This window comes from Papaver somniferum, chromosome 8 (assembly GCF_003573695.1).
Source record: "Papaver somniferum cultivar HN1 chromosome 8, ASM357369v1, whole genome shotgun sequence".
Classification (NCBI taxonomy): Eukaryota; Viridiplantae; Streptophyta; class Magnoliopsida; order Ranunculales; family Papaveraceae; genus Papaver; species Papaver somniferum.
In genome coordinates, this window is record NC_039365.1 from 72,750,688 (window position 1) to 72,774,271 (window position 23,584).

Sequence of the window (23,584 nt, forward strand, 5' to 3'; positions counted from 1 at the left end):
CGTTGACAACCTATTTCTGATAGAGTCAAACACACTAACTACTCAAACAGCCACAGAAAATCCCATGAATGTCTCTAACCAACTGTACACTCCTTGTTTTCTTCTCTCCGACGATGCATCCCAACTTCACCTGTTCTGAAGGACTTACCAGTCCTGTTTAGACGAAACAGGCCCAATCCAATCAGCTGTATTGTTTTAATCTCCCAAAAAGTCGTCCAAAACCAAAACCAAAACAACAATATCGGGCTCTTTAAAATACGTAAACTCCCTGAGTTATTCAAACTGAATTTCCAACCAATTCCAATCCAAAACGTTGATCATACCATGCTTGTGAATCTTAATAGAGTCTTGCCAATAAATTTTAGCCCTTGAGTCTACTTAAATTGCCTCCAAAATTCGAACCCTAATTCTGTTTTGCTGAAGAACTCTTGCCAAAGCCGGTATTTCTTCAAATCAAAAGTTCATCACAACCCAGCCAAAGTTTATGAAATCCATCGATCATACCAAACCTGTTAAGCCTTAACAGACTCACCCAAGAAGTTTCAGCCATTGAATCTCATTATTCACACCACAAACACTAATTCTGTTATATTTTAAAACCAGTTTTCCCGCCTTTTTCTGAATTCAAATTGTTGAAGATGAAGTGCCCTGATCCTAAACAGGGGCGCTTTTAACAACTGGGATGCATGGGGGTGCCCTTATCCAAAATAAGGGCGCCTTTAACGCCTTTTATGGGGTGCCTTTAACACTTTTGTTGGGTGTTTCCAACACATTTATGGGGCGCCTTTAACACTCTTTCGGGGTGCCTTAAGTACTTTTTCCGGGGTCCAAAACCACTTTTCGAGCAACTTCATAAGAGTTTATTTCCTTGAAAACACTTAAACACAAGATTATTAGTGATAAAATGAGTCCTACCTAATGTAATTGTGGGTGAAAATGCGTCGCACTTGCGTGCTTATCAAATTCCTCCACACTTACACTTTGCTAGTCCTCGAGCAAAACAGAAAATTGACCCGCTACACAGCTGGTCATATAATAGGAGAGAGAGAGAGACCCGCTACACAGCTGGTCATATCAAATTTTTTCTTCCAGACCCGCTACACAGCTGGTCATAATTTTTTTTTTCAAGTCCCGCTCAATAGCTGGTCATAAACTACCTACAAACCTTCAATAGACCCGCTCAACAGCTGATAATGATTTGCAATAAAACTCCTGAAACACTAAAGTAAAAAGTTAACCACTCCCCCACACTTAAACATTACATTGTCCTCAATGTAATTGAGTCATCCAACGCAAAACTTAAGATGGGAAATTCATAATGCAAAAAGTAAACGGAAATATAAAAATAAATAAAATAAAAGTACACCTACTGGAATATACAAAAATGATCCCCATAAACTAACAACCTGAAAATTTGGGAATCAACCCAAAATACAACATTTACAAATGACAGTTTCACACTTATGTCATGAAAACGTGGAGACGCTGAAACTATCAAAAACCAAGATTTACCCCTAAACCAAGTTTTTACTGCACAAGGAAGTGCGTAAAGAACAAAATATGGAGATTTTATTGAGACTTGGGAATTATCAATCGGCTCATGCACTGTATCAGGAATAGGCAAGTCCTTTGGGTATTTAGATGCAAAGTACTCCAATAAAATTTTAGAAGCACACAATTCTAACCCAAAATTATGTAACTTTTGGAAGTGTAGGGATCTAGAAACAACCTCTAAGTTCGGTGAATTATCTTGTGAGATAGATTCATCTATGGAATTAGGCAAATCATCTACACAATCATCCACAGGGTCATCTACAAATTCTTTCTGGAACTGAGAGTTACTACAAGACTGATCATCATCATCATTAAATAATTTTTGGCATTCCAGAATTCTCAATCTTAGTTCCAAGCTAAGTGGTGTGTGCTTATAATACTTCTCATATATCTCTAGAGGAGATTCTTCACTTACCACATGTGGATCAAAACCTCCATACCGTTGCCTACGCTTATATTCAGCAAACGTCATCTCAGATGAGGTTTCCTGATAATTTGACTTTCTACGCTTATATTCAGCCAGTGTCATCTTAGGTGATGTCTCCCCAGAAGAAGTCATCATCCTCAAAATGTCCCTGAAAAGAAATACAAAAAGAAACGCATAAAAAGGAAAAAATAAAATCTAAACAAAAATGAAAATACTGTACAAAATTTAAAAATAATAATAATAATAATAATAATAATAAACCTAAAAATTAATCTAAAAACAAATCCGCGTCGGCGGCGCCAAAAATTGATCGAATTTTAGATAGTGGTAAATAGAGTTTTCGTTCGCTCGGACTTGATGAAATTGAATTTTAGATTAAAATTATAAAACTAGCAAATATATACAAAATAATAACAATGTTTTGAGAGGTACTAGGACTAGGATTCCACCAAATATTCAAATTCCTGCGATTCACCTATTTATTCTAAACCATTATAGCTCATTTAATAAGAATTTTGACTCTATTTCTTTGCCTAGGGTAGATTCTTAAAATATTAATTGTAAATCTTAAGCATGGCATATCAAAAGAATTAATCCTAAGCATAAACCATCAAACGAAATGACAATTAATTAAGAAAAATCTTTTTCTAATTTTAATTTAATGCAAATAGTCATATAAATAATTAAATGAATTTACCACATGATGAATTTTGGTTTCCTCCGTCGTCCCAGAGAAAGGTATAGTTCCACATAGTGAAAAAGGCGCTCAAAATATATTTTATAGCTCAAATGGTGTTTACAAAGAAGAGAAAAAGAGAAAATCAAATTAAACCGGGAATTTGCAACGCTTATCATCGTTGCAAACCCACTGTTAGAAAGAACAACTATAACCGTGGCAGGGTGACAGTGTTATCTCTGAAGCATAAACGACAGTATTTTACGACTATCTTTGTGAGTCTGTTCTTCACTATTTTTCTGCTGCTGCTGCAGAGAAATCTGCAGCAATTTTCTCCACTCTGTAGCCTCCCCAATCACTCGATGCCTTCTCTGCTACAACATCAACATATTTATACTCAACAGGGCCACGAATAACACATCATTACTCCAGAAAATCTCTCCATAACTCGGCAGTAAAAGAAAATAATCTTTGGATATTTTTCTTCCCTATTTTATCTTCTCACGCGTCTGCATCGTTCAACCACCCTCCAACACGTTGACAACCTATTTCTGATAGAGTCAAACACACTAACTACTCAGACAGCCACAGAAAACCCCATGAATGTCTCTAACCAACTATACGCTCCCTGTTTTCTTCTCTCCGACGATGCATCCCAACTTCACCTGTTCTGAAGGACTTACCAGTCCTGTTTAGATGAAACAGGCCCAATCCAATCAGATGTATTGTTTTAATCTCCCAAAAAGTCGCCCAAAACCAAAACAACAATATCGGGCTCTTTAAAATACGTAAACTCCCTGAGTTATTTAAACTGAATTTCCAACCAATTCCAATCCAAAACGTTGATCATACCATGCTTGTGAAGCTTAATCAAGTCTTGCCAATAAATTTTAGCCCATGAGTCTACTTAAATTGCCTCCAAAATTCGAACCCTAATTTTGTTTTGCTGAAGAACTTTTGCCAAAGCCAGTATTTATTCAAATCAAAAGTTCAGCACAACCCAGCCAAAGTTTATGAAATCCATCGATCATACCAAACCTGTTAAGCCTTAACAGACTCACCCAAGAAGTTTCAACGATTGAATATCATTATTCACACCATAAACACTAATTCTGTTCTATTTTAAAACCAGTTTCCCGCCTTTTTCTGAATTCAAATTGTTGAAGATGAAGTGCCCTGATCCAAAACACGGCGCTTTTAACAACCGGGATGCATGGGGGTGCCCTTATACAAAATAAGGGTGCCTTTAACGCCTTTTCTGGGGTGCCTTTAACACTTTTGTTGGGGTGTTTCCAACACATTTCTGGGACGCCTTTAACACTCTTTCGGGGGGTGCCTTAAGTACTTTTTCCGGGGGTCCAAAAACCACTTTTCGAGCAACTTTTTCCATAAGAGCTTATTTCCTTGAAAACACTTAAAACAAGATTATTAGTGATAAATGAGTCCTAGTTAATGTAATAATGGGTGAAAATGCGTTGCACTTTCGTGCTTATCACTTATTTATCGAACTTTTCTGCATATTAGTGGGAAATTTTTTATGGGAACTATTAGTGTGTAGTTGGATTATTCATAATGTTTAATTCAGAGTAGTTTTACATGTTTCCGGGTATACAAACATGTTTCTCTTACTACTATTTTTTCTTTTTATATTTTTTGAAGGGCACATCGTCATTTGGTCCTGTTTGCTTGAAAGAGGGAACTTTTTTTAGGAGATCTAATGTGAATTTTGACATAGTTTATTGGATCCAGAACAAACACTTCGTAAGTAGTGATCCATAATGTTGCATCTTACGTGTACTGATTGAATGTTAGGCATGTCGCCATGCATGTCAGTAGATTAACATTCTGCAGCGCTGCGTATAATGTCCTAGCATTATCATGCAACCTTCAAATTTTAGCATCTTTTGTAATTGTAAGAAAAATTGGTCATAAGATTTTTTTTTATTTTTTTATTTTTTTTTGAAGCATGGTTAGAAGGATATGTCGAGGTATAACAGACATTCAAAATATAACTAAGAGTTACAAACAAAACAAAAGAGTCTATTCTAACTTTTAACGAAAAACTTAAAAATTATATCTTTGTTTCTGAAAAAGAGTTACTATCACTTTTTAGGCTAATAGAGAGAATTATTTGTGTATATAAATATTTGTAATCAAAAGTGATTGACGAGATTTGGAAATCTTAATCGGAGAAGCTAATGTATTGCATTGGTTGGTTCATTAAAAAATCTATTAGTTTTTCGGGTCACGAGCTTATTGAATGTTTAATTGATTTTTATTTAATATAACTTGTTTTTAATAAAATTATTAGTTTCAAAAACATGGGTCTGATAATTCATAGTATATGAAAACAGACTCGTGCATCGTACGGGTGTAAAACTAGGTATTAATGTATTGAAATTTGATTTTTTTTCCATTGAATTTGTCATTGTTGCGCCTGAAAAACTCATTGCCGGCATGGTAAAGGTATGAATACTATGCCGGAAGGGACCAAATCGGCATGGTATTCATACTTTCACCATACTGATACACAATATCCCCCAATTATGAAATTGTAAGTACACTGCCGGCATAGAAAGATCATTATCGAGCATGCCGACACATGATGCAAGATTTTACCTGACTGCCAAAATTGCAGTTGATAAACACAGGAAAAGAAAAGTATATTGCATATCAAAACATAACTGATTTTACCTGACTGCCAAAATTGCAGTTGATAAACATAGGAATCGTTCCACGCATCGACAAAAAATTGGCAATGTCGCTTATCTTCCGGCATATGTTTATTTGAAAGTTTTTCTTTCGCTCCTTTTCTGGATAGGTTATGAATATGCTGATATGATAGTTGATGCGATGAGGATACCTAACACAAATTCATTCAGAGGTTTCAAAAAGAAAAGGATATCTAGGCTTAATTTTTTCCCTAAGAGAAGACGGTACGATAAGAATGGTAGTTTGTTTTTCGTGACCTCTTTAACTTCACGTATATGATAGGACTCGGATTAAGTATAATATACGCTTTTGTAGTAACATTATGTATCTACACATAAATTTTTTGATGCGGAAACCTACGTGTCCAATTAGTTACATTAAAAAATCGACATCCAATTTTAGAAGTTGTTTTCGAATAATATTTAAAATTTCGGATGCAACTTCGAACAAATTTCAGAATTTTCAGACATCCATTGACATCCTTAATTTATTCAATGTTTTGTTAGTTTTTAGGGTCATCGGAGCTTACTGATATACATATTTCATAAACGAGAAACAGGCCCGTGCATAGCACGGGTGAAAAACTAGTAATAATAACACAACAACTATCAACATCCGTCGTCATTTTGTTAGGTAGAAAATTGTGACAGTGCACTGTTGCGAGAAGTTAAGTTTGTGGGTAGCAGGCACAAATCTGATACGGCTTTAAAAGGCCGGCCTATTTACTCCGTGTTTTCTAGCCTAGCATAGTAGTAGTTGTCCAACATGTTTCCGACCTTTTCGTTAAGCGATCACTTAGAGCTTCTCCAATGACATGTGTGTGGAGATAAATGTCAAAATTCACCTAGGATGTACATCCATTTTCTCTAAAATCATTCTTCAACCCGGATGTCATAAATCAATGTATGCATGACTTTAGGTAGAAAATGTCCAGGGGAATGTCTAGTTTCTCACATTCCCCTTACATTGTCTACCATCCTAGTCAGTTTTTTAAAATTAAAAATATATTTTAGGGATTTTTAACAAACTGCCACACTTGCAAATCCCGACTCAAGAAAATGCCACCGTTTTTTCAGAGTTTATTAAATGCCACAACCGTTAGATATTCCGTCAGGGCCCACTAACTAGGTCTATAATCATTGAAAAAGTCAATACAACGTGTCAACATTACCTAACTACCCTTGAATTCGTGTTGGTCCAAACTCGACAATGACTCACACTATTAGGTCGATTTGAATAAGAGATGAAATCTCAGTTGAAATCTCTTTCTCTTTCCTTTCTTCTCTTCCTTCTCCTTCTTCTTTTTCTCCGGCGTTCCAGAGATGAAATCTCTGTTGAGAAAACCTTGCAGAAAATTAGTGAAACCAATCAACCGAGTGTGGTGCTGATGAGTTCATAGTTGGGTTTGGTTAGAATCCACGATTGAGTTGAAGCGAAGTGTTTCTGTGAAGGTTAGAGTTTGATGTTGAGTTTATTTGGAATTGATAAGCTAAACGGGATGTTAAAAGATGAAGACCAAAGGGTTATTTCTAAATTGAAGTTGTAGTATTGTCTTGAAGAAGAATTGAGATGTTAATGAAATTGTGAAGAAATTAGGGTTCCTGAAATGAATTTCGAGATTCAATTAAGGGTGAATAAGAAGGAATTAAAGGATGGGTTGAATAGATTGGAAGATTTTGATGGATGAATTGAGTTTCATTGAGAGAATAGAATATTTGGGAAATGAATTAGGGTTGGTTAAGAACTGATGTTGATGGACGAACTGAATTGAGGGTTTAGATGATTAATTGGAGGTGGGTTTCATCTGAATTGAGAGTTACGGTTGGAGACTAGCTTAAGTTCAATAGTTAGAGTTTGTATTTGGAACTCAGATGAATTATGAAGTTATCTGGGATGAACTGGCTGGTGCTTGAGTAAATGAGTTTGAGGTAATTGTTCTTCTCTATGAATTTTGTTTAAGTTATGCAGTTTTGTTGTTGAATTTATGGACTTATCTATAGACAGTGAATTGAGATGGATAAGATGAGTATGGTGGTTATGACATGAAGCCATGATTACAGTTTAGGCTGTCTAGAATGGATTGAAGTTCTTTTAGATGAATGTACTCATACTAATTCTGATTTTATACCAACCATGAGACAAGTCGTGCAGTATCTTAATGGAGATGCTGCTCTACTTCAAACAGAATTATGGGTCCTTGATATGAGCGATACACTGAGTAAAGCATTCTCGCGAGTAAGCATGGGAGACTTATACCCTTGCTCTGCATCATCATCCACCCACAATGAGTCAGTGCCATCTGGTCCCCGTTGATTTGTGTTAAAGGAATTCTTCAAACAACAACCAAGGAATTGAATCAGGGGTTTTGATGTAATCTGAAGATGGGTTTTTGCCCAATTTGGTTTTGATCAAATGGTAGTCATGAATTACAGGAGACGGTGGCTGAGATTGGGTCTAATGACAGTTGTTCTTGGGTCATTGTAAGAGTGGTGAGAATCAAGAAGATGCTTGTAAGAAATTGCTTATATGTAAAAAAGATATATAGTTCCACTGATACTGGTAGAGGGGAGCTGCATTGCAGTCAGTTGTGGCTAGTGATACTGGAATTGTTGTTCGAGACAAACTAGCATAAGAACTTCTCTAAGCAAAATTTAGTTGAACAAACAAATCAAAATGTCGGTAGTAATGGAATCAAGTAGATCTAGTAGATATGCTGCTGATGTTGATTCAAGTTCAAACAAAGTGGGTTCTTGGGTTCTAGAAACGAAACGGATGTATGTTTGCTCAACCACCAGCATTCTTCTATCCTACTGATGCCTTGCAGTTTGCTAAAATCTAAGTGTATGATTAATTGAATAGAAATGATCCCATCTTTGGAGCCGTGTTAGATTGAAGACATGATAGAGTGAATAAATCAGTTTTATGTGAATTTGATATGCCACCAGCAGAACGCATGTAGGTGTTTGCTGAATTGCTTGAACCACCTGCTTCACTCGAAAATCAACAATCGAGTTCTCGTTGCGGCTGCCTGTTGACTGCCATGGCTGGATGTATTTCTGGAGTGGATGAAGTAGACTACAAGGGTTTTGGAATTCAGTAGAGTTTTGGACAGAGATTTCAAGTCATGAAAATAGTTCTAAATGAGAACTTGTCGCTGCTGTTTTTAAGGGAGTGGTGTTGTTGGTTATGAAGATACAGAATGAATTTGATGGTGCAATGGAGGCTTGAATCGGTGTTGGTCTAGGCTTGAATCCGTGTTGGTCCAAACTCAGACAATGACTCATACTATTAGGTCGATTTGAATCAGTCCTAGTTAGATGGTTTGGGGGTTAAATGTCTTTTACTAGGGCTGATTTACTGCCATGTAGGCACTAACGACAGTTAACCGTTTTCTCAAAAAAACGGGATGGAAAAGGTCAAATGTGTGGCATTAAATAAACTCTGAAAAAAACGGTGGCATTTTCTTGAACTGCAAATTGGAAGTGTGGCACTTTATTAAAATCCCCTATATTTTATTTACTAAAATTAATTCTAATACAATAAATAATCATTTTTAGATCTAATAAAATCTTAAAATTACTAAACATAAAATTTTGCATTTAATAAGAAAATGATCACAAACAACTCCATTGGAGATGAATAACTTTTTTCACCAAACTTAAGGAAAATTTGGAATAAAGATGTCTTATTTGTGTTGCCACATAGAAAATACATACAACAACCATTGGAGAAGCTCTTAATTTACCAATAACATCCTCCTTTGACTTTGTTCAACCAATATGGCCGTGGACTTTTTTGTGCGACGAATTGGTTTTTGAGGAATCAGGTTGAAGTGGCATGAACACATAGAAATCAATTTTGTTAATACATTACATATAGTTCAGATCTGTAATACTAGTTTGCAAATAGTGTGCAGATAGTGATACATTTAAAACTGAAAGAAATATTTTCAACAAGTATTTATACTCATGGTGTCTGAAAGACATTTTGGATCATCTTGCTGGGAGATTCTTGAGCAGCATGTTCCAATTGAAGCAATTCATCGGAACTTAGACGCCAACCTAAGGCGCCTAGATTCTCTTTCACTTGTTTCACCGTCTTCCCTCCGGGTATCGGCACTGTACCCTTGCAGATACACCAATTTATTGCAACCTGCTCTAGAAAATACAAATTGGAAGTTGCATCTTTGGGGTAACAAGTTAGAAGATGTAAACAAGCAAGTATGAGTTTTCTGTCCTGATGATACTATAAGCTGTAAATAACACATAATGTTTGTAAGAATAGCGTGCCTAACAATTGCAACTTTAGGTCTGTTCAAGTGCTAAAACACTTGCCTACTCATGTAAATCCAACCCACTTTACTTGTTCACAATGCTTCATCTTCATTAATAAACACAAGTTTTTCATTCTTATACCCAGTACTCAATGCTACTGTAGTAACTATACCAAGCTGAAGTGGTTGGTCATGGGTGCAGAACGCTTTTACTTAACAGATACACGCGACTGAGACACCTGATAAAATAACTACTTGAACTAGAAAATAAGACTTCAAACACATACTTGAGGTATGGTCTTGCCTCTCCTTTTCGCAATTTCTCTTAGTGAACGCAGCAGTGGTTCCAAACCAGGAAGAATTTGTCTGAACAGCAAACCTCTGCAACAGAAAGGAAAGAGAAGGAAAGAATCAAGAAAACAGAAACCACGGAAAAGAGAAGGCCTGGAAATACAAAAATGGCATGTAGGTTTTTCTTTTGAATAATAAAAAATAATAACAAAAAAATGTAGGTTTTCTTTTAGCTGATCCAATGTCTCTAAAATTAAAAAATTTAGACGTGAGATAGTAAGTTTTTTAGAGCAAGGAAAACTGATTACCGTAGCCCATTTGGAAGGTTGGACAGAGTGTATTTCCCAGTAAGCATTCCAAGCCCCAGAGGACTATATGAAATCAAGCGGATATCTAAAGAATCACAAATTTCCTTAATCTCCATCTGGTCTCTCCCAATACTCAGCAAAGAAAATTGCACCTGCAATTAGACTAAAGAGTCTTAACTGCAAAGTCTCAATCAGCCCAAAAACTATGTCATATTATCAACAATTATCATAAAACTAGGTTTTTAGGCATACAAGGCCAAAACCAAATGGTAAAGCATTTGGCCACACCTTCATGATCTTTAGTACTTTTGGTAAGATTTAAACTAGAAAACTCATGGTTCTTCATTTTTCTGCAATAGCTAGTACACCACATTTGTTATATTCTTTATCCGGTGCCAAATAATTATTTTTAGCACATGTTATCTTTATTCAAGATAGTTCCTGGCAAATACCCACAAGCACTGAAGTAAAAGAAAGAAAGAAAAAAGGATGCAAGAAAGTTAATCCACTTTGAAGAAATTGACTGTGTGAGTCTAGTGAACTTCCTTGTGGTATCATTTGACACATGCACTGAAGGAAAAGAAATAAGCAAGTAAAGCAACTCACTGTGAAAAGACAGGTTGTACCTGAGCTGAGCATAGGGGAACACCTCGCGAGTTAAGGTATTTGTGGATCTTTACAAGTTGTTTTGGTCCATAATTGCTCACACCAACAGCTCGAACTAAACCCTACATAATCATTTACAGTCATTAGACATTATTTAACAGTTTCACAATGATTTTACTATTTTAGCAAAGTTGAGAGGATTATTAACGAAAGAAAAGCTCAACGTGAGGCTCCTCTCTTTTTTTAATTACAATATATTTCTAATATTCGAAACATTAGGTAAGAAAGGGCACCTTCTCATACATTGCAACGAGGCCATCCCAAAGAGCGATCTCCTGTAAAGGAGCATAGTTTGCTGTTGACCAGTGCAACTGTCCTATCCCAATCTGTTCAATTTCCATTCGGTCCAATGATGCCCTGGAAACAATTTTGTTTACAGATTAGTAACTCATACCAAGAAATATTTCCTGACCATGAAAATCAGAGAATGAAGTGTCTAATAACTAGTCAATCAACATCAAACAGAGTTTAGTTTATATCGAGATTAGAAGGTGAACTAAACTGTGTAGTTCACAATGGGAAAGAAGACCAAATGCTATAAAGAAAGTCAATATATAAGTATAGAGAGCATACTTGCAAGCTTTTACGAACTGTCCAGATGTTAGGCGCCATGGATATGGAGCAAATTTTGTAGCAATCACAATGTCATCTCGTACTCGGCTTTGCCCTGATTAATATGCATCACGTGTATTTCAAAATAAATGGGATTACAAAACCTTCAACAGAAACCTTTACATAAACTCTCATTCTTGTAATTAAGCTTTCCTGATTAGCAACTGTAGGAGCGAGATCTGGTTTATCTTTAAGCTTTGCATTCAAATATTTCAGGGTAACTCACATCAGTTATCAATGCGCGTGCTACGTAAAATTGGGTTGTAATGCAATAGACCCACAACTACGTAACTAGCTCTCAACAAATTCGGGAATTAGAAGCGAAGTGTATTTATTGTCATATTAGTTTAAGTTCACTCAAGTCTGACATGTATTTCTGCTATATATCCCCATGTTATACGGAATGCTAATCAACTATCTCAGTTAGTGTTGAGATAACTAAGTTAAGAAAGATTGACCTTTGAACTCTTGGAGGAATTTGCCGAGAAGCTTTTCGCTCTGTCCATTTAGTCTACCAGTCCCATAAGAATCAGCCGTGTCAAACAGATTGATACCATTCTCGACTGCTAAGTTAAACGTCGCTTGAAGGTCATCATCCATAGCTTCCTGATATCCCCATAGTAACTGGTTTCCCCAAGCCCAGGTTCCAAACCCCATCGGGGAAACAGTCAATGGACCCATTTTAACCTGCCAAGGGAGCATGTTTTATTAGATAATAACTTTTGCTAACAGCAGAACTAGAAACGCCACTAGCTAGTGCTAGTTGTTGCTTTAAGTAGATAGATACCTTTTCCCATGGCCAAAATGGAGGTCCTAGCCGAGGAATTTTGATTTGCGTCAAGGAAGAAAATGGAAGGGTATTTTCATTTGTAGCACGGCTACTTATAATATATTTGTTGGATGTTGCGGTTAAGAGAGCCATATTGCTATAATCCTCTCCCTGCAGTTGGGAACTAGGTGGGTACGATCTTGTTACACATCATTCGGGATTGCTCACCATGATAATATTGTACATTATCTGAAATTATAAGTTCATGTTATGTATTATCTATATTTTTTTCTTTGATAATTCCACATTTAAATATCTATGTTTGAAAAAGAAATAATGTTCACAGGATCAATCTAATTGAGTTTTACTTGTTTCAGTTGAGCAAATAATCAAAGCCAATGGATAGCTAGATTAAGAGAATAAATAGTACCAACCAATATAATGATCTACAAGAGTTAAGTTGAACACATGTTTGAACTGTAATACTTAGAAAGATGAGATCACTAAAAGTATTACCAGAAAACATTTAAGTTCGGAGTAGTTGAGCAAGACGGATCAAAACATAAAATTAGCACAATCTACGAAGACAGCTACTTAAGCAAAGAAGTGTTATCTTTTCGACCCAAGGAATCGTAAGTGGCAACTAATAATAAGTATTCAGCAGATTATGAGAAACAACATTAAAAACACTCAAATTTGCAACTTGCATAACCCTTGCGTCTTTATTGTCGCCTAATGCAGAATTAGCAATTTCACTTCCAAGTTACCAATAAAGTATAAACAAAATCTAAAAGGGTAAGGAGAATAGTGAAAGTCTGTAATACATGATCATTGTTAAATTGAAGTATCTAAAACTATCTAAAATCAGCCAACAGGATAAAGTGGGGAACATAAAAAGGTAATAACAACCTATAAATGAAAGACCGTTTCTAAACAAACATACCTGATAAATATTTTGCAGAAATAAGAGACTACGGTGTCCTGAGGATCAGGAGATCATGATGCAATCAGAGATATGTGCAGCGGAGGGATCTTATATGGATAAAATGTGTGTGGATTTCTGTGGACCTATTTTTCAATAATATTTCAACCGGACCCATAAGTGAAATTTGGGAGAAAATTACAGTTTCATCATAAAACAACCCAAAACCACACGACATTAATGTTATTAACTAGATTTGTGTCCGTGCTACGCTCGGACGGACCCGTACACCATCTATCATATTTTTTTTTACTTTTAACCGTATTTTTGGTATGGTGTATGTGGCTTCGCCTCGCGCCCTCGTGCATTTTTATTTGGTTTCGAGGGGCTTCGCTCCGCACTATGGCTTAGGATTTTAAATTTGGTGTGGCGCGGCGTCGCCTTGCCTGTCTCAATGCATGCTTGGCTCGGTTTCGCCTCGCCCTGTCCCAATGCATGCTTGGCTCGGCTTCGTCTCGCCCGTCCCGATGCATGCTTAGGATTTTTGATTTCGTAAGTTGCACGTTGCTTGCTACCACATCGTTTTAAGCGAATCGCTTAGGAATTTTGATTTGGTGTAGCTCAATTTCGCCTCGCCCCGTCGTTTAGGATTTTTAAATTGGTGTGGCGCGACTTCGCCTCACCCCATCACTTATGATTTTTAATTTGGTGTGGCTCGGCTTCACCTCACCCCATCGCTTAGGATTTTTAATTTGGTGTGGCTCGGCTTGTCCACGCCCCGTTGCTTGGGATTTTTAATTTGGTGTGGCTCGGCTTCGCCTCGCCCCGTCGCTTAGAATTTTTGATTTGGTGTGGCTTGGCTTCTCCTCCCCCGTTCCGATGCATGTTTAGGATTTTTGATTTGGAGTAACTCTATGTTTTGAGTATTTACGTAACCATTGAAATTATAGGATCATCCGTATTTATGTAACTACTGAATTATACATTTTCGTGTCATGCGGCTTTGCGTTGCCCCTTCTTGATGCATTTTTTATTTTGGTGTGTAATTTTAATGCAGTAAAGCTTGTGAATGGTTTTAATCAAAATTGTAAAACATTACACTAAAGATCAAATTGTACTAAGAAAACATCCAAATAGTTTCTCTCTTCGTGTATATATCTGTTTTAAGTTCTAGGAAAGAACCCGCGCTACACACCGTGTAATTATTAGGTCCTGCCTTGCATGGACTATTAGTATTTTTTTTCCTCCCCTATTGGATTTCTATAATTGCGAACCTATGAAATTGTATGATATGAAACAAACACCACGTATCTATCAAAGTTTAATCGTGTCCATACGTTTCTAGCTTCCTGTACACAACGCCGCATTAGAGAGGAACAAAAATATTTAGTGCTAGTGAAAGATCGTGGACAATTATATATGTTTGGTTCGACAAAAGAAGCAATGGCAGACTACTTCTGAAAATACACATAAATACAAAAGTTTAAAAATCTTATACTGTGAACAGAAAGTTTTAACATTGACCCTGCATATCTACGATGATACTACAAAGAGAGACAACTATGGATCAACGTGCAAATCTAATAACGATTCTATCAGGAGAAGACATGCTAAAATTAAAGGGACATGCATATACCAAGTAAGCTTTATTTTTGTCGGATAATACACAACTTGATTTTATTTAATTTATAAAGCGAAGTCCTTGAAGTTGGATAAGAGAAAGATGGAATAGTCCTAATTTTTCTGTTCAGGCTGAATTTCAGTCATTAACTCACGACCCCAACTTTCATTTTTCTTTGCATCTTTTCACTTCCCTTTCTCCTTAAACTTGAACTCAAATCCAACTGAATTATGACCTAAATTAGCATACATGTCTTATCACCATCACTGACTGTACTCTTAATCCTTGGTAACAACCATCACATCCAACACCAAATTTAGGTCAAAACCTCTGAATCAAAAGCAACAATCATAGCATTAACACTACTGGTTTGTCGCCCTTGTAAACAAATCCATCTCCACTGATCCAACAGCTCCATGCAAAACCCATCTTCAATTACTGCTCCTTGAACTTCATGGCGCGAATCCAGCCCCCAATATCCACTGTTATTGTTATATGTATGTCTTGAACCCAGGCTTCACAGTATTTGTATCCATCCATCATCCTTATTGTATTCCAGCTGAGAACAACCTCCTGATCCTCTCCGTTCATCACCATTTAGCCACATGAAATCAGTGGCAGCAGCAGTCCGTGAACCCTCCTTTCTTGCTAGTTTATCGGCTTAAACGCAGTCGATATCCTTCAACAGATCGTTCCCCAACACCGTACATCTACCAAATACAGCCATTGTTAACATATCACCAGCACTGTACCTTGTTTGCTTTTTTTTTCTTCTAAACAGGTCCAAGCCAATGATAGACACGCCTTGTACTCGGCTCCTGAACATTGGTTAGTGGGTTTATAATCAAATGTTTGTCAGATGTTATCAAATTACTATGTTAGAGATGCATATGATATATAGAGTAGTAGGGTGGTTTCCGAAATTACCTGCCTTTAATCTTCCTTTTATCCATCGACTGCTCTTAAGAGTTCCTGGTACGACATCAGCTGATGGATCGTAAGTAATTCGCATACAAAAAGAAACCATCAGCCAATTGACATATCTTCTAAATTGTGCATATGATCTCCATAACGGACTTTTGTCATTATTGCCCTTCTCTCTCTCCTTCCACTCACTCTTTTTTTCCCTCTCTACCACCGATCGGGCAAACAAAATGTGATCACCGAATTGGAGACTGTTGGAGTCTCGTATGGAGATCTACATCGGTTATATGAGAAGTATTAATAGAATTCAACATACTGTAAATTTTCGTTACTATGATTAGTAAACTTACCTTATCTTGGATGACATGAGCATTGTTAGAAAACTACATTTCCCGTGTCTCACTCTGACAGTGACCAAGGCATGATTTTTCGATGGCCTTGATGATAAAGAAAAAAAGTAAGAAGCAAAAACTCGAATAGAAAATCAATACCAAGTAAAAACAAACAATCCAAAAGAAAAACATACAAAGATAGAGAATAGACTTGCTTAAAGTTATGACCAAAATGTTTGTATTAATTTTAAAGTAACCCTATTAATCAAATATGAAACCCAGGTAGATTATACTCACCGCTAGGCTTTCAAATTCAAAGCTCAATCGTCTCTTATAAGGCACTGGATAAGCTTGTTGTGCCATCTGCAATCATGAAACAAAATAAGTGATTGCAACCAATAAATCAAGACAATCAGAGCTATCTATAAGAGGTGGCGAATTATACTAAGTGCAAAAGGTTGAGGAGTTAGAAATGGTATCAACCATAATGAATCCATAAGGAAACTGAACCCACTTCCTTCCATGGAAATAGGACGTTGAAGGTTGTCATTTTGTTATATTTATATATATGATTAGTTGAATGCCTGATGCCACTGTGCATATGATTTTATTTTCAATTAGGACAGCCAAAGGAAGCCAATTAAACAACTGGTTTATCAAAATGATTCAGTTGATTATATTGAAAAAAACATAACAATTTATATGTTTGTCTATCTAAAGTACATACCATTTTCACAGTGCACTCATTCCACTGCCAAAAATGCTTTGATGTCTGCCTCAAATTAGATGTACAATTTGTTGATACTCGACATGCAATGCCAATGATTTAGTTGATTATACTGGAAAACAAAACAAAACTATCTATATATTTGTCTATCTAACGTATATACCATTCGCTTAGTGCACTCCATCTGGATGCCATAGAATGCTTTGATGTTTGTCTATCTATATATTTGTCTATCTAATGTTAATAACTATAGAAATGAGTTAATATCAATCAGCAAGACCTCATGCATCTCACAAAACCGAGTTTTTCAGTCCAAAATTGGGCGTAAACTCTACTAATAGAGAGAAAATTAAAGAGCTTGCAACAAAATCACAGTACTATATATAGTGTCTCTATGCTTTCCCATGTAGGCTCACCGAGCACAAAACTGTGTCCCGCTAATTCATGAGAATCCACGAAGGACCTATGATACTAACTCAATACAGACATACAATTGCGCAAATGTTCTATGAGTGCTACTGTGCAAAGCTGTATTTTTCTAGCCACCCATCCATTTGACTACTGAATACGTCATATGGCTTCAACAACAGCCTTAACTAGGCCCCTGACCTGGTAATTATCATCTTAGTTGCTCACTTGTGGGTTACTGATGAAATTGTTGTGCATTTAAAATTCATTAAAACTTATGCATCCTAATTACCAACTTCCCTATCGGGCCCATTCAACATTCATTCTACGGCAGGGTTGAACTATAAGGATGTGAACGGTTCAAATACATCCAGTTCACCACCTAACCACTGTAATTTTGTGTCAAGATAAAGGGTTGTCATTGGGTCGAATCCAGTTCCAGAAAGAAGAACCACAGGGTGCTAGGTGTCCAAATGTAAGCAAAACAGATATTGAGGGACTCCCGCATTGAATCCTGTGACGGTGACCAAAGTGCACTTATGACATACAAAACAGAGAATGGTAATATTTGCCAGAAGGAATGGATGATCCATGCAATCTGCCACTGCTCATTATACATGTGATTTTCCTTTAGGTGGAGCTGTAGAAAACATACTCAGATGTATTTACTTAACCCTTGTTGATACAAAGATAAAAATTAGGATTAAAAAGAACACATTGAAAGTGTTTAAACTAAAAGCACAACTTATGCATGGATTATTGCTTTGTGGTAATATAGACTGATAGAATAGTGAATTAAAAGCTACACTTTCATATATCATACTTAGATAATGGACTACTTTGTAGATGCTTAAATTAGGTTTGAGGGACTAACTCATGTCATACTAATACATCAAATGAGAGTTGTTTTATTAAATTAGTGAAGAATGAATTATTACCTGAGAAGAGACACAACAAAGATTGCATTTTCAATTCCTGCTAATAACATCTCCAGCAAATGGCAAAGATTTCCTATGAGAAGTTCCAAGACATGACTGGATAAAAGATAGGTAGTTCACCATCATTTGGCTTCCATCTCCACTTCTAGACTGTATGCTATCGTCCAGTTGGAGGAAAGAGATCCAGTGTGAGTATGTCTTGAATAGTGAGATCTTTTCTTTAATGGATATTATGGTTTCTCCGTAACTTATCTTGGACAAAACTCGTACCTGCAAAATAAAACAAAAGGTTTAGGGTTTCTTAATTCAGAGAAAAAAAGAGACAGAGAACAAAGGAGTAAGGGATTACCAATAACAATTAAAAGAGAGATCGTGATGATGGATATGAAGCACGGAGAGAAGAAGATGAAAATAGAATTAGGGTAAGAAAAGAGGGTTTTTTTCTTATACCATACTTCGACAATGAACCGATAGAATAGTGAATTGAAAGTTACACTTTCATATATCATAATTTGATAATGGAATCGTGATGATGGATATGAAGCACAGAGAGAAGAATATGAAAATAGAGGGTACGGAGAAGAGAGATTTTTTTCTTTTATATTTTCCTGGATTTTTTCTATAATTTTCCCCGGATAATTTTTCTTAGGGTCTGTTTGGTAGCTTGGAAATGGGATACCATATGCTGGATTAGGTTATCATAATTTAATTTATGATAATCGGGAAAATGATTAGTTTTAGCGATGTTTGTCTTAAATTTTATCCTATCCTGGGTTAACTTAAATAGTGTTTGTTTGACATGATGTCTAGCAGTAGGTTAATATAAATAATGTTTTTTTCAAACACCCAGATCCATATAAATTAATGTTGGACATTTTAAAATAAAAATATCTAAAATTATAAATATTAAAATAAGAATTCGATAAAAAAATAAAAATATCCAAAAATAAAAAATGATAAAAATTAATAATAAAAAACTAAATAGTACAACGACGTCGTCGATAATTATTCCATATTGCATCAGCAATTGAAGTACGAAGTTCTGACGCTAAATCTCGGTCTCTATTTCTCCCGAGTCTGGAACCTTCGTTATTGTCTTCTGGTATCCCAGGATCAGTTTCTGGTACAGTGTTAACATCTTCACCATCAAGAAACAAATCATTTATACACTCCCTGCGAATATGGTTATGGATGATGCAACAAGCTAGCACAATTTTCACTTGTGATTCATACGGATATTGAGGTTGTGCTTGCAAAATAATGAATCGCCTTTTAAGTATTCCAATAATACGTTCAACTGCATTTCGTAATGATGAGTGTCGAAGATTAAATAATTCTTTGGCATCTTTTGGGCGATTTCTCCCATACTCTTTCAAGTGATAACGAACTCCTCGATACCGAGTAATAAAACTTGGCGTAAGAGCAAAACCTGCATCTCCAAGATAAAATTTTCCTACACAAGTAAAAATTTAAGATTATATTACCCCAATAGTAAAGGAAAGAAATATTTACCCCAATAGTAAAATAAAAAAATAATAATATAATCATACCTTCTGGTACTATTAATTTATCGGATCTTGTTAAGGCTGAATCTAGCACGCCCGTCATGAGCTGAACCTTCCCAACCCGCAAGAACATAATGAAATTGCAAATCGAATGAGCATGCTACTAAAACGTTTTGAGAAATAAATCCTTTTCTGTTCCGATAAAGAGGTTGTTCTTCCTCACTAACCATTGCCGGTATGTGAGTTCCGTCTATTGCTCCAACACAGTTCTATGTCGAATACATACAGTTTTTAATTAATAAAAATAACACAAAATTAATTTTAATTAATGAAATAACGATAAAATTTGTGTACCTTAAAGTATGGATAAAACCTCAGATTGTCTCTTATCTCATCAGGAGTACAAGGCCCTGCTGGTTGCAAGAAATCATCTGCAAGTTGAACAATAGCATCTAAAACAGCATTAAAGTGTCGACTGATTGTCTCACCAGAATGTTGAAAGCATTCTTGGAGTACTTTATTGCGTTCATTGTGACCAACGACAAGCATAAATATCGCCACCTTCTCCTCAACTCTAACTCCCTTGCTATGGCGAAGCAACTGTTTTTCTTGTAACAATTCACATAATAGCAAAAAAACATGTTTTTCCATTCGAAAATTGTTTTGACATCGCACATCATGTCCATTTAGAACTTCATCTACGTGAGCTGAGCCACTAAGAATTGAATCATAACATACGGTCTTCTCCACAAAGTATTGATAATAACATGCTATCAATGACGTTGTCGCTGCTGTGACAGCTACTATGGCATCCTCGTCATCTTCGGAACTAGCCATAAATAAATTATATTATGTACCTAATCATGAAAAAGAAATACAAACAATCAAAACCAAATAAAGAATAAATTTGAATTTATTGTAAAATTTAAATAAGTAATCATAACAAAGTTTCATAATCCATAAATAATTAAAAATCCGATACCGTGTTGTCGACTTAAATTTGAACCTAAACATAACCAGACAAAAACTCAAAATATCCACCTAATTAATTGGAAACCAAACCATATAAACGCAAACTAAACTCAAATCATCAACCTAATCACTTATGCCACTTTAATAGTAATCGGAATAGTTAAGCTTTGACAATAACCAACGTCGTCTCCTATCCCCACTCAACACTATGAAAATCTTTGCTTTTTTCTCATCTTCCAATAACTCTAAACCTTGCATGAATAAAAAATCATCCAGTTCTGGTACTATTTCCTCAAGTGAAGCAACTACACTTTTCTCCAGAGAAGAGTTTCTATTTTCCTCTTTTTTGGTCGCTATATTGTTAACAGCACTTGCCATCAAACTAATTGCTTCCACCATCCCTTCACCAGTACTCTTTTTTGTCTTTTTAAATGAACGAGAACTAGATCCTATTGATGTTCTCATCTTTTTTTGCGGTTCAGATGTATTATCATCGCTGACATTGCCGTTTCCATACGTATTCTCGTTATGGTCTTCAGGATTCTCATTCTGGTCTTCAGTATTATCATCACGATCCTCATCGACCTCATTATTATCCCGATTATTATCATCCCTAAACCTGCTATACTTTCCAGTGGCCCTACTGTCACCAAATATCATAGCTAGTTCATTATATTGTGGAAGAGACCTTGTCCTCTACTGTTTGCATTCCGGATGTTTCTACAAGTTCAAATTTATAATTTATTTACTTAGAAATATGATGATTATATAATAAAGCTTGATAAAAGAAATTAAATAAAATCACAAACCTCGATATGATTACTCCATACAGCATCAGGTGCAGTCACAATTTCTTTTCCATCATTCCAACCAAAACCACTTTGACCTCTAAGACTACTTACAACATTAAAATTTTTCTTCAAAGTTTTCATGCGATTTTTCAGCACTTCCTTATTAAAAGAAGGTCCAAAGCTTTCTTTGAATTTGGTGACAATGCTCACCCAGGAAATTTTTCTAAATTGACCATCAAGTAATTGTTTACCAACGACTTTTTCCACCATAAGTTCTATAAACAGTTGATCCATTGAAGGAGTCCAAGTGGTTCTCCCATTTGCAACACTCGATGATTCACTCTCCATAAGTTCTATAAAGAAAAGCTAACACGTGAAAAATAAAAACAAGAGTCTAATCATATTACCCCTCAATTTCTCCAATAATTCAACAACCATCATCGTAAGACAAAGAAAAGATTGCGGAAAATTAACGAAGAAATCAGTAACATGGGGAAAAACTTAGGAACCTACTGCATTATAAACATGGTTCAAAATGATGCTAAAGTGCCAGAGCCAAGAGGAACTTAAAATATATTAAAGTCGTGTCATAACGTTACCACCAAACCTAATTGAGCACTAAGCAATCAACTGAAAATAGATACATTCGGATAGACTAACTTATGAAGTCTAATTGATTAAAATTGTATACTAGAACATGATAGACTAACTTATGAACTACTACCACAATGAAAACTAATTGATAAAAATAGACTAACATGATCTAAACACAATGAAGCCAAAAGTTATTGTCTCATAAGACAGACCATCAGCTGAACCTTATATATGCCTTAGACTAATATTTACCATTTTCATTCTCTATATCGGCAGATGTTAATCTAAAAGATACAAACAATTATGTCCCATTTATCATTCTTCAGTTAAGTATACCTTATTGACATACGAATGAACTCATCTTCCCTATTAACAACCTTCATTTATGTTAGCATCGTTCATAACTCATCCGAACATTACTAAAAAAACACAAAACAAAAATTTTCCTTTGAGGAATTTTATCGAACAATTACGGTTCTGAACATAATTTCTAATTTTCAATCAATTTCTGGCGTCCTAACACGAACAACTATACCATTCTTAACATATAAATCAGATATAGCAACAAACACATAGCAATTTTCAGAAAATAATCAAAAAAATCAATAATTAAAATTGAATAGACAATGGTTCCGAACAGAGGGAGAGAGATAGAATACCTGTGAGATAGAGGAAGATGAAGAACCTCTACAAACAGGAAAAAAAAAACTTAATCAATTCTGTGATGAAAAGCTTATAATCATAACAAATCTTATTTTTGGTACCTGAGATTTCTCTATGAATGTGAAAAAAAATTGAAGCAGTATAGAAGAGAGGAACGTATTTATAAACCCTTCGTGGGTTTAGTGGGTTTAGGAGTGGAGTCTGTTGCACTATCCGTGGACGGGAAATGGGGAGAACGAGTTTATGGGAGAATACCAAAATCCTGCTTTTTTTGGTGTTCGAAAATCACGGGAGGTTATGCTATCCGTATCCACGTTTGGAATATGCCTGAAACAAACACAAAATAACCGTATTTATTGGGATAAGCCAACCTAGGTTGGGATATCTGGGTTCCCAAACACGCTCTTAATTTAGAGGATGGAAACCGTTTTTTTCTCTCCTATCAAGAAAAGTGAAACGCAGCAATCCTATGAGTGGGTGAGGGTCACCATCGAAGGAGGAGGGAGGTATCCCCACGGCGCGACGCATGGCCTCGCATGGCTTAGGATTTTAAAGATTTTGATATCCTGCATTTTGGTTGACCTTGCACAAATACTCCAGGGAATAAAAATTTAAGTTTTTTAGAGTCAACTTGAGAAAATTACTTCCATTTTTTTTTTCTTCCGGGTGGTATCTATGATGGACAAAGGACCACGAGTTCTTCTCTAAGTTGGACGATAAAGATTATGTTATGACCCGCTCTAAGCTAACCATAAGTCAAAAGCAGGTATTACTCGAACGAATCAAGGATTGTATAATCTGGCCACACTAAAAATTGGGTATTGTGTAGTCAAAAGCGGGTATGAAACACTAACCAGACAGGAGCAAAGCACTCACACAAATTTGGCACCGAATATAGG

General features: G+C 35.9%; 3 protein-coding genes and 1 long non-coding RNA gene across 7 annotated transcripts; all 4 read right to left on the reverse strand.

Annotated features, from left to right (window-relative positions):
* Nucleotides 1-9,175: 9,175 nt before the first annotated feature.
* Nucleotides 9,176-13,368, reverse strand: LOC113301562 (pyridoxal reductase, chloroplastic-like). Of its 3 annotated transcripts, none has more exons than XM_026550336.1 (9): nt 13,232-13,368; nt 12,307-12,537; nt 11,978-12,206; nt 11,481-11,574; nt 11,141-11,264; nt 10,868-10,969; nt 10,242-10,393; nt 9,930-10,023; nt 9,176-9,526 (listed from the first exon to the last, which is right to left on the reverse strand). In XM_026550336.1, exons 2-9 carry the CDS (start codon nt 12,439-12,441, stop codon nt 9,512-9,514), a joined length of 945 nt encoding a protein of 314 aa, XP_026406121.1. In that variant the 5' UTR covers nt 12,442-12,537; nt 13,232-13,368; the 3' UTR covers nt 9,176-9,511. The 3 variants fall into 3 exon arrangements, with proteins under 3 accessions (XP_026406121.1, XP_026406119.1, XP_026406120.1); XM_026550334.1 differs by having other exon boundaries at nt 9,181-9,521; XM_026550335.1 differs by having other exon boundaries at nt 9,181-9,521; nt 12,307-12,472; nt 13,232-13,352.
* Nucleotides 13,369-14,674: 1,306 nt separating this feature from the next.
* LOC113301563 lies at nt 14,675-18,716 on the reverse strand. 2 transcript variants are annotated; one of them, XR_003336376.1, is made up of 6 exons: nt 18,510-18,716; nt 18,161-18,430; nt 16,385-16,450; nt 16,106-16,192; nt 15,759-16,029; nt 14,675-15,649 (listed from the first exon to the last, which is right to left on the reverse strand). It is a non-coding gene; the product is annotated as an uncharacterized LOC113301563 (long non-coding RNA). The 2 variants fall into 2 exon arrangements; XR_003336377.1 differs by having other exon boundaries at nt 16,815-18,430.
* A 386-nt stretch (nt 18,717-19,102) lies between these two features.
* Nucleotides 19,103-22,709, reverse strand: LOC113303285. The gene is made up of 4 exons (XM_026552309.1): nt 22,682-22,709; nt 20,020-20,522; nt 19,711-19,934; nt 19,103-19,613 (listed from the first exon to the last, which is right to left on the reverse strand). Exons 2-3 carry the CDS (start codon nt 20,500-20,502, stop codon nt 19,728-19,730), a joined length of 690 nt encoding a protein of 229 aa, XP_026408094.1. The 5' UTR covers nt 20,503-20,522; nt 22,682-22,709; the 3' UTR covers nt 19,103-19,613; nt 19,711-19,727.
* LOC113305665 (uncharacterized protein At2g29880-like) lies at nt 20,779-21,776 on the reverse strand. Its single transcript, XM_026554682.1, has 2 exons — nt 21,447-21,776; nt 20,779-21,333 (listed from the first exon to the last, which is right to left on the reverse strand). Exons 1-2 carry the CDS (start codon nt 21,774-21,776, stop codon nt 20,779-20,781), a joined length of 885 nt encoding a protein of 294 aa, XP_026410467.1.
* Nucleotides 22,710-23,584: the final 875 nt, after the last annotated feature.

Coding starts and splice junctions, on each gene's coding strand:
- LOC113301562 (XM_026550334.1), bottom strand. CDS start 12,441: ATGGCTCTCTTAACCGCAACATCCAACAAATATATTATAAGTAGCCGT. Junction 11,575..11,977: donor ATTCCTCCAAGAGTTCAAAG/GTCAATCTTTCT, acceptor CATATTAATCAG/GGCAAAGCCGAGTACGAGAT. Junction 10,394..10,867: donor TTCCCCTATGCTCAGCTCAG/GTACAACCTGTC, acceptor GTCTAATTGCAG/GTGCAATTTTCTTTGCTGAG.
- LOC113303285 (XM_026552309.1), bottom strand. CDS start 20,502: ATGGCTAGTTCCGAAGATGACGAGGATGCCATAGTAGCTGTCACAGCA. Junction 19,935..20,019: donor GGTTTTATCCATACTTTAAG/GTACACAAATTT, acceptor TATTCGACATAG/AACTGTGTTGGAGCAATAGA.
- LOC113305665 (XM_026554682.1), bottom strand. CDS start 21,776: ATGGAGAGTGAATCATCGAGTGTTGCAAATGGGAGAACCACTTGGACT. Junction 21,334..21,446: donor TATGGAGTAATCATATCGAG/GTTTGTGATTTT, acceptor TGCAAACAGTAG/AGGACAAGGTCTCTTCCACA.